Here is a 9607-nt window from a genome sequence, read left to right on the forward strand (position 1 = left end):
GGGCCATATCAAGGGGTGTGTTTAGAGGTGGCTACAGTCTCAGGAAGGCTTTAAGCAGCCTGTCTGCTGATGGGTGGGGCTGTGTTCCCGCCCTGTTGGTTGTTTGGCCTGAGGCATCCCAGCACTGGAGCCAAAGGGCTGATGGTTGGGGCCAGGTCCAGTGCCAAAATGGTGACCTCCAGGACAGCTCACGACAATGAGTACGCCCCAGAACCTCCGCCACCAGTGTCCTTGTCCCCAAGGGAGTTACAGTGAGCTATAGCTGCCTCCCACCTCCCCAGGAGACCCTCCAAGACCAGCAGGTAAGTCTGGTCCAGGATCCTATGAAGTCACTGCTTTTTCCCCTGGGTCCTGGTGCACACAAGACCTTGTGTGCATCCTCCAAGAGTGGCATTTCTGTTACCCCCAGTCCTGTGGAGTTCCTGCGATCAAGCCCCGCTGGCCTTCAAAGCCAAATGCTCTGGGGTCTCCTCCTCCTGATGCCAGGCCCCCAGACTGGGGAGCCTGACTTGGGGCTCAGAACTCTCACTCCTGTGGGAGAACCTCTGCAATAATTTTCCAGTTTGTGGGTTGCCTACCTGGTGGGTATGGGGTTTGATTGTATCACGAATGCACCCCTCCTACCTTCTCGTTGTGGCTTCTTCTTTGTCTTGGGAAGTAGAATATCTTTTTTGGTAGGTTCTAGTCCTTTTTTGTCTATGACTGTTCAGCAGTTAGTTGTGATTTTGGTGTTTTCGTGAGAGGAGATGAGCTCAGGTCCTTCTACTCTGCCATCCTGTCCTTGCCCCTGGGATCTGCTTTTCTGATTCTTCTTGCTTTCTAGTAAATGCTGACCCCTGGCTGGACTGTAGCTTCATACAAGCAGAGGCCAGATAAGTCACCTTCCCGTGTCCCTAGGACATGGACAGTAGAGGTTCCCTGAACGTATCAAATGAATGGGATCCAGGACAAGTCACAGGTCAGTGACACCTTGACCAAAACGTTTCCTGAAAAAGTATGTTTGTTAAACATGCAAGGCTCTGCCTGCAGCTCAAAGAAGTCCCAAGCCTCCTCCAGGCTGCACGGCTTCCAAAGCTGGTGGCTCCGGCTTCCTGATCCCAGACTCAGAACCACACTCCTCACCCTGAGCTGGGCCTCCAGGCTTCAGAGAGCCAACAGCTCACTGTCTGGGGTGGAAGGCAGCCTCCTGTGCTCATGCTTCATGTTCCCTGGGCAGTGTGGGCTGGGACTCATTTCTAACAAATACAACACGTTAATGTTGACAGCAATGCCTTGTGAAGGCATCTGCTCACAGACAGAATCAGTGAGCTCCGTATGGATGCAACACAGAAAATTTTAACAGATTCAAAGTGATCTACCAATATCTTCAAAGGAGAATTTCAATTGAATTTTTCATAATTTATATTTCCTTATATCACAACATTTTTAATTAGGAAAAGCAAATTAAAACCACTCAAAAATCAGGTAAAAATCATGTTTTCCTTTTAATTGACACCATTTCCTCTCTCAGGTGCTACTTTGGTAATGATTAGGTCCCCACCTCTCAAGAACATTGCATCTGAACAGGCTGAGACAGAGCCAGTGTGAACACAGACCCCAAAGCAGGGCTTTTGGGATAACAAGAACAGAAAAAACCAGCCTTTCTCTTCACTTACAAAGGGAGTCACTCAGAGGGTCCAAAGCTCTGTTTTCCAAACGTAGAAAACCTGGAGCTCAATGCAAACTGGAAACCAAAATATATCAGAAATGAAGCATAGTGCTTCGTCAAATACTCAAGGTCTGATCATCCCGCCTCTTCTATAAGGAATGGCCCCCCTCCAGCATTTTTAAAGGAAGATGTTTCTATTTCACTTTCCAACTGTGTATAAAATCTACTAAAAGGGATACAATGAATCAGAATAAATCAGCTCACTCACAAGAGACACTCCCAGATAAAGATTTTTGGTTGCTGAGATTATTCAGCACATTATTTCAAAATGGCAAAATTCAGGACAATCTGAGAATTCAAAAGTGGCAGCTACATTCGCTGACAGGTTACGTGAGACACACATACATACAACCCATATTTCAGTGTATATGTCCAGGGGCCAAGACCCCTGATCAGCTCAATAAGTTATCTTGTACATTACAGTGCACAGAACAACAGAGGGAGAGACACTTTCTTGGAGAGGTTCATCCTCTCTGAAGGAGGCTGGAGCCCAGCGCCCAGGGCCCTCATTAGCTGGACCCCTCCTCTTCTTTGGTCGTGGCGGCCTCAGAGACAGCCGTTTCCTCTAATCGATCTGCTGGCTTCTCCTCCTCCTCCTGGGGATAGAGGTCCGGGTACTTCTGCATGCACTCCTGCATGGCCCGGAACTGGTCTACACAGTCCGACCCCTTGACATCCTCTGTGCTGTAGTGGAAGCAGGAAAAGGCCGCCTTGAACTGTTCCCCACACGGGCCGCTGGCCATGCCCCCAAGGCACGGGCAGTTCCAGTTGATGTCTCCGCTGGGCAGGATCAGTCCTGGGACGGGAAGATGAGCAAGGAAGTGTGAGAGGTGCTGCCTGAGGTTTCAGAAAAAGCAAAACCAAGACCAGTCCTCATAGGCATAACGGTAACATGAACCGCTGCCTGGCCGGCACTCACCGGTGGGCCTGCCGCTCCCTCGGGATGGGGTTCAAATGCCCGGCACAAGCCCAGCATTCCCGGCTCAGTCGGAAAGGTCACCATCAGCGACTCTCTCCGTGTGCAGCACTGCTCTGTGTCCTAAGCCGCCTCCCAGTGCTGTGGCCGTGCCTGTGCTCCAAGAACTACACAGGGAAACCGTTTAATCCAAAGCGGAAGCGACCGCTCGGATGGTTACTGAGAAGCTTTGAAAGCCCAAACACTTTAAGGAGTCAAGGTGCTGGTCTCCTCCTTTCACACAGATGGTCAGGACCCCCTGCGCCACGGACCTTCTCCTCAAGCCCCTCCCGCCCCTCAGCTGCTCTCAGCTCAGCACAGTGTGAGGACTGGTACAAGCGAGGCTGGAAGATGTCCAAGGCATGGTGGGCAGGAAAAAGCGAGTGACGTGCCAGAGCACTGCGCTCCATTCTTGTAAAAACGGAAAACCATTCAAAAACTCAGGAGAAAGAGAGGCAGAAGAAAGAAGAAACTCCTAGGTTCAGCCTGATGGCCAGGGAAGCGCGTGGGAACGAGGGCTGGAAAGCACACAGCCCCTCAAACCTGATGGAGACGCACTCAGTGTCCTAGGAGCAGTGGTGGCCAAGGTAGACACCTGGAAACCCAGCCGCGACCAGGGACGTTGGACTCCCACCGCCGCCCAGCACTCACCATGCTCCTCGTACGGATCATTGGGGTCATCGGCCACCAGCTCCGCGTTGCTTGGAGTTTCATGGTCTTCTTTGGTCACAAATATGATTCGATCCTTCCCTAGTGTTTGGAGAACAGAGGGAGAAATGTTTCACCCAGGAGCTGTGAATCAGCCCTAAACCCAAGCAGCCACGAAAAACCCTGTTTGAAGACTGTCCCATTTGAAACCCTGACGTGAGTTCAGTGGTGCTCCCCAGGCTGGGGACTCGCTCACTGCTGACTCTGGGGGAAGGTCTAGCAGCCGCTCCTGCATCACGTGCCTGTGACCGGACTGGGGAGGAGGAAGACGGCTCCTGCTGGCGCCATGTGCATCCTCGGGTGGGAGACGAGATGCCCCAAGCCATCAAATGCAGCTCTTCTCAGTCCCCAAGTTTGCTGACATCTAACAAACGGGTCTTCTTCCTCTGCTCAGAACTCCCATGCGCTCTGACGGCCCTGTCACTTCCCGTCCCTGTGAGCACCTGGTCCACTTGCTCCAGGCCTCTCGGGACCTGCCAGCAGGCGCCTTCAGATAACATTTCACCTATCGGGCTCCTCCGGAAGAGGCTTGGGAAAAGCATGAGGGTGACGGTAAACACCAGAGAGACGTGCCAGTGAGGACAGCGGAGGGGACAGAGGGAAGGTCCTTGGTGTTTACACCCTCCCCACACCTGTACAGGGTCTCCCAGGAGGGGTGACAGTAATGGCGGCTGACCCTCGGCACGCTCAGGACCACGGCCTGCTCCAGAACACCTGAGGGTTCTGCTCCAACACCTCCCATTCTATCTCAGAGAAGGTGGCTTGTCCCAAGTGGCCTGGGAAAGGATTGGGGCCGGGCAGCCAGGGCATGTTGAAGAACCTAAAGACCTTGGTAATTCTGGCCAGTGTTCAGAACACTTGAAAGCAGCCTGCAAAAGTGCTGCGTGCTAAGCAAAATAAATAAGCTGACACAATTGCTCAGCTCAGCTCTGACAGTTTTGTTTACCAAGATCTCAGCCGGGCCCAGACCAATGGGGAGGCCGGTCTCAGGCCAAGTCAAGGCGTCCAAGCCTGCTGGGTACGGGAGGCACCTGTGGGGCTTATGAGGCCCAGAGGCCCAGCCTCACAGAACAGAAGCTGAATCAAGCTCTCCGCACGTCCACACCACTGATGGGCTCCCGAGTGACTCATGCACAGCCCCACCCAGAATGTTCCAGGTCCCTCCCACAGGCCGAGTCCTCTCAGGCACCTTCCTGGACATCCCCCAGAGAGATCGGTTACACTGTATCGAAGGATGTGATACTGTCATTTAGAATAAGAAATATATATTTGGCCTTTGACCCCATTCTTAGCACAGAGCTCCTAAAATTTCAGTTTCCCAAGTGATGAGAGCATAAAGGTCTTTTTGTTATGTTAATAGGATGACTTGGGGGAGCCTGAGGATGGGGGCTGGTTGCCAGGAGAAACAGCTCTGGGATTAGAGGGTTGGAACTTTCAGTCTCACCGCCCCCCCCCCACACACCCCACCCTGGGGAAGGGAGAGGAGCTGGAGGCTGAATCAGCTGCCAGTGGCCGATCATTTAATCAATCATGCCTATGTAATGAAGCGTCCGCAAAAGCCCAAGCGGACAGGTGGACACGTGAACACGTGGAGGTTCGGGAAGAGAGGGCATGGAAGCTCCGCCCCTTCCCCACACCTTGCCTTGTGCGTCTCTTCCATCCAGCTCTTCCTGAGTTATATCTTTTTATAATATAATATTCTATCCTTTTATAATAATTCAACAATCTAGTCAGTAAACTGTTTCTCTGAGTTTTGTGAGCTGCTCTAGCAAATTAATCCAACGCTAGCTAGGAGGAGGTCGTGGGAACCTCTGATCTACAGCCAGTGGTTAAGAAGAACAGATGACAACCTGGACTTGTGATTGGCACCTGCAGTTGGGGCGGGGGGGGGGGGCGGCGGGGGGGAGGGGTGTTGCAGGACTGAGCCCTTAAACTGTAGGATCTGACACCATCTCCAGGTAAACAGTGACAGATTGAGCTGAATTGTAGGGCATACTGCTGGTGTCAGAGAATTGCTTGATGTGGGGGAAATACCCACACACTGGAATTGGAATCAGAATCGTTAACGGCAGAACATAACTGCATCTTTTACACGCTTGGGCCCTACTCAATGAGTTTCCCCACCCGTCGGCTCATTTAATCCTTACACCAACACCGTGAGGTGGGTATTACTAATCTCCTGTTTACAGAGAGAGGAAACGGAGGCGCAGAGAAGGTAGGAAACCAGCCCGAAGGCACATAGTACGTGAAGGCAGAGCAGGAACACAAATTCTGGTCTGAAAGATCGCGAGTGTGTCACCCTGTCCGCTGCACGCCTGTCCCAGCAGGAGTGTCTGAGAGTGGACACAGGACGGACAAAAGGACAGTGCTCACCGATCCCCGAGTCCCAACTGTGAAAAAAGAACTCATGACGGCCAACAAGTGGGGTAACAAGCTAGACTGGAAGTCTCATTACATTTCTCTGGAGAAAATATAAAAATGCTTGTTTTCACTTCCAAGATAACCTTAAAAAGTTGATACAAGCATATTCAGAAGGATGTGGATAACCACCTTACGCCCTCTTAGAGTTCCAAGTCAAGATTTTCACGATCACGGCCGATGGGAGAAAAGGCCTGGGGTGGACTTAACTCCCAGCCAAGGAGGGCCAGCGCCTTCCTGGTCTCCACAGCAAAGGCTCCTCGATCAGAGACTGGCCTTGGACGACCTTGGCCATCAGACGGTGGCACAGGAACAGTAACCTCAAGGACCCACCCCTGGCACAGAAGCACATTCTCCGTGCAAGGGGCAATTCGGTCAAATATCATCTACGAGACTGAATTAATGTTGTAAACTGAATGCTGTGAGAATTCAATCCACTCATCTGTCCGGTTTTAGAGTCCCTGAAGCCCACGGGCACATGTTTATAAGAGCAGGTTCCTTAGACGTTTACATGGCAGTAATAATAGAAAAACTTAAAAATCAACACAAAAATATATTTCTCAAATTCAGGAAGCAGGGATTCCCTGATGCTGGACTCACTATAGGAGAATCAACCTTTTTAAACAACCTAATAAGGACTTCACCCTCATGACTTAAGCTCCTCTCAAAGGCCCCACCTACTAATACCATTCACCCTTGGGGTTTGGATTTCAGCAGATGAATTTTGGGGGGACACATTCATATCGTAGCAATGGGAAAATAAGGAGCACATTCAGATACCCTCACAGCCTCCCTCTCCCTGACTTCATACCTCCTGCTCAGATGCCATCTTCCTTCATCACTCCCCATCACCCTTAACCTGCTCTTTCTCACCTAACAATTATGTATTTGTTTACCATCTGTCTCCCCCACTGAAATGTCAGCTCCTCAGGGGCAAGGATTTGTCTATTCCATTCACTGCAGTATCCTCGGAGCCTAAAACAGTGCCCAAGACATAGTGGGTAATCAGTATTTGTTGAAAAAATGAATGGAGGAATGAACTCTGAATTCAGACATGAAGACCCCAGACCCAGCAGAGGGCGGAAGACAGAACGGCTATCACCATGAAGTAGGTTAGAGAAAAAAAAAACCATGGATGGGTGGTCTCACTCCCCCTAGAACACGCGTGGGTCTTTACACAGCAGAATCTCTTGGTACATCCAACCCAGAAGGGGCGCCCGCCACCTCCACCATGCCACAAAGGCAGACCGCCCACCTGTGCCCACTGCCATGTGATCAGTGGCTGGCACATCACAGGTACTCAATAAACGTCTGTTGACACAACAGGAGAGAACAGGGTCAGCATTAGAAAAGGAGGAACAAAGACAGGAACAGTGTGGCCCTGGGCCAGGGAGCGAGCCTGAGTCCACGCTGCCCAACACCTTGAACGCCCAGCTAAGGCCTTTAACCCCAAGGCTGGGGGGCGGGCCCCTGAAGTAAATGTGCACAGGCAAGTGATTCACTCAGAACAGAGGGCAGCCATGTGTATGGGTTCACTGGGTAAAGGTGCCGGGGATATGGCCCATCTAATGCTCCCGGCTTGCTGCAACAACATAGACAGGAAGGAAAATGACAAAAATAAACCAGGTAATTTCAAAGAGTTTAGGATGTGAAAGACACAAAGGCCCAGAGAAGACCTCACTGAGGTGACATATGAGGTGACATATGAGCTGAATCTTAAAGGATGAGGAGGCAGCCATGGGAAGAGCTGGAAGAAGGGTGCACCAGGCAAAGGGAACGGCCAGAGGCCAGTGTGCCTGGTCAGTGATGGGTGGTTAGAGAGTAGCAGGAGCCGGATCAGGCAAGGGGCTCGATCACACCAGCCTTAATCTGGAAGGAGTTTGGGATCGTTTCTCTAAGTCCCATGGGAAGCATAAAGAATCGGTGGGTAGAAAAACAACAATTTGGGGACTTAGGGGACAGTGGCATGGATAAGATAGAAACTAGGGAAGGCCTAAAGTGAGTGCTTTTAATTCTCATCCCCAAACTAAGAAAGAGAGAAATCTTTGATCCAGGAAAAGATAGGGATCTAAACACCTGTCTCTGCTTCCCAGAGAACCTGCAACCCCTAGAAACCCTCAAGAATGAGGATTATAGCTTCATTATACCCAAAAGGCTAAAAAAAATTTGCTAAATGAAGAAGTAAATTACACTTAGAAGAAGGAAATTAAAAACAAGAGACCTGCTGTCTAACAAAGTGGTGAGGGCAGAGGACTTTTGCTCATGGCAGAGTTAAATATCAATCAATGGAAACTACTCATTAGAGACATCAGTGAGTATTATTGTTTTATGACCCAGGGAAGGAGGATTCCAGGAGCAGAATGGGGTACTGGGAAAAGGCTTAGCATTTTAGACTGAGCTGTTCTCCTAACTGAAGCATGACCTTGGCTGGGTCACCTCCATCTCTGGCCTTAAGATTCCCTTAACTAACTGAGGGAGCTGGACCATTCGCTAAAGGATTTCTGGGTGAGTTCCAGCTCGCTCTGGAGCTTTATAGTCTCAGGTGTCCACCATTCCCCTCACCTGGCACCGAGAAGGTGCTTCATGAATATGCGCGTAATAAATGAAGATCAACTTCTCATTTTACAAGACTGAACACTAGGCCCTGGAGGAGTTGGGTGGCAGCTCAGGGACAGAGCCGGTTAGCGGTTGTGCAGGAAGACCCCTGGACCCGGCCTGGAAACTTCTGAGGTCCCAGGTAGAGGTAACAAGCAGAGAGACAGTAGGCGGGGACCAACTTTGTTTTATTTTGTTTTGTTTTCTGCGCAGGGTGTCTTCTGCGCGGAACGCTCCCTGGAGTCCACTGGGCACCAGACTGGGCAGTTCTGGAATCAGACCGCGGGGCTCCAATCCCAGCTTTGCGACTTGCCGGCCGTGTGGCTTACCCAAGTCACTTCTGGGTCTTGGTTTACTCTCCGGATAAAAGCAGGGCTTGACTTAGGAAGGTCGTCGCGAGACAGGCCACACAAAACTCCTGGACCAGAGCCTGACCCGTCCCAGCGGGCGGCACTCCCACCCCCAGCGCAGCGCCCACCGAGGGGCGACTTTCCGGGACAGTTGAAGGCGGTGCAAACGGGAACACGTGGTGTGTGGTGAGCGCCATAGTAACATTATAATTAATATCAATAAATTCCCCGTTACCAGCCGCAGGCAGCGCGCTCGCACAGCCCTGACCCCCGGCCCTAGTTTACGAGCTCCCCCATGTGCTGTTCCCTCCGAGGTCCGGGTTCGAGCCTCACGGTGACCTCGGCCGGCCTCGCTCCTACCCGGGCCTCGGTTTTCTCATCTGAAAACCGGGGATGGCGACCCCGCCGCCGGGCCCAACCCGAGGGTCCCGAGGACTGTCCCCCGCGCCTGCAGTGGGGGCGCGGGGGTCCGGGGGGCTGCACAGACCGCGTGTCCCCTGCAGGCCCTCGTAGGCTGTGTCCACGCAGCCCGATCTCCTACCTTCCTGCCGGCAGTAGGCCATGGTGCAGCCCGGCGCCCCGACCTCGCGGCGACTGTGGCGGCGGCCTCACGCCGTGACCTCTCCGCTGCGGGGCTGGCGGCTTGGAGGCCCGCGCGGACCCGCCCCCTCCCGGCCTGCCCGCCGCGCGCCTGCCTCCGCGCGTCTAGCCCGGCCCTCTCAGCCGGGAACTACATTTTCCAGCAGGCTGCACGCTGCCCGGCCGCTCCCCCAGGCAATAGGGACTACATTTCCCAGAATTGCTTGCAGTGCGCAGGCGCATCAGTGAGGTACCGGTAGGTTGCAACTTTTGGAGAGTGCACCCGACCCTGGA

At 52.3% G+C, this 9607-nt stretch overlaps 1 protein-coding gene across 1 annotated transcript; it reads right to left on the reverse strand.

Moving 5' to 3' along the window:
- Window positions 1–1465: 1465 nt before the first annotated feature.
- Window positions 1466–9446, reverse strand: CHCHD4 (coiled-coil-helix-coiled-coil-helix domain containing 4). The gene is made up of 3 exons (XM_068559038.1): window positions 9276–9446; window positions 3315–3413; window positions 1466–2504 (listed from the first exon to the last, which is right to left on the reverse strand). Exons 1-3 carry the CDS (start codon window positions 9295–9297, stop codon window positions 2218–2220), a joined length of 408 nt encoding a protein of 135 aa, XP_068415139.1. The 5' UTR covers window positions 9298–9446; the 3' UTR covers window positions 1466–2217.
- Window positions 9447–9607: the final 161 nt, after the last annotated feature.

Source organism: Eschrichtius robustus, chromosome 12 (assembly GCF_028021215.1).
Source record: "Eschrichtius robustus isolate mEscRob2 chromosome 12, mEscRob2.pri, whole genome shotgun sequence".
Taxonomy (NCBI): domain Eukaryota; kingdom Metazoa; phylum Chordata; class Mammalia; order Artiodactyla; family Eschrichtiidae; genus Eschrichtius; species Eschrichtius robustus.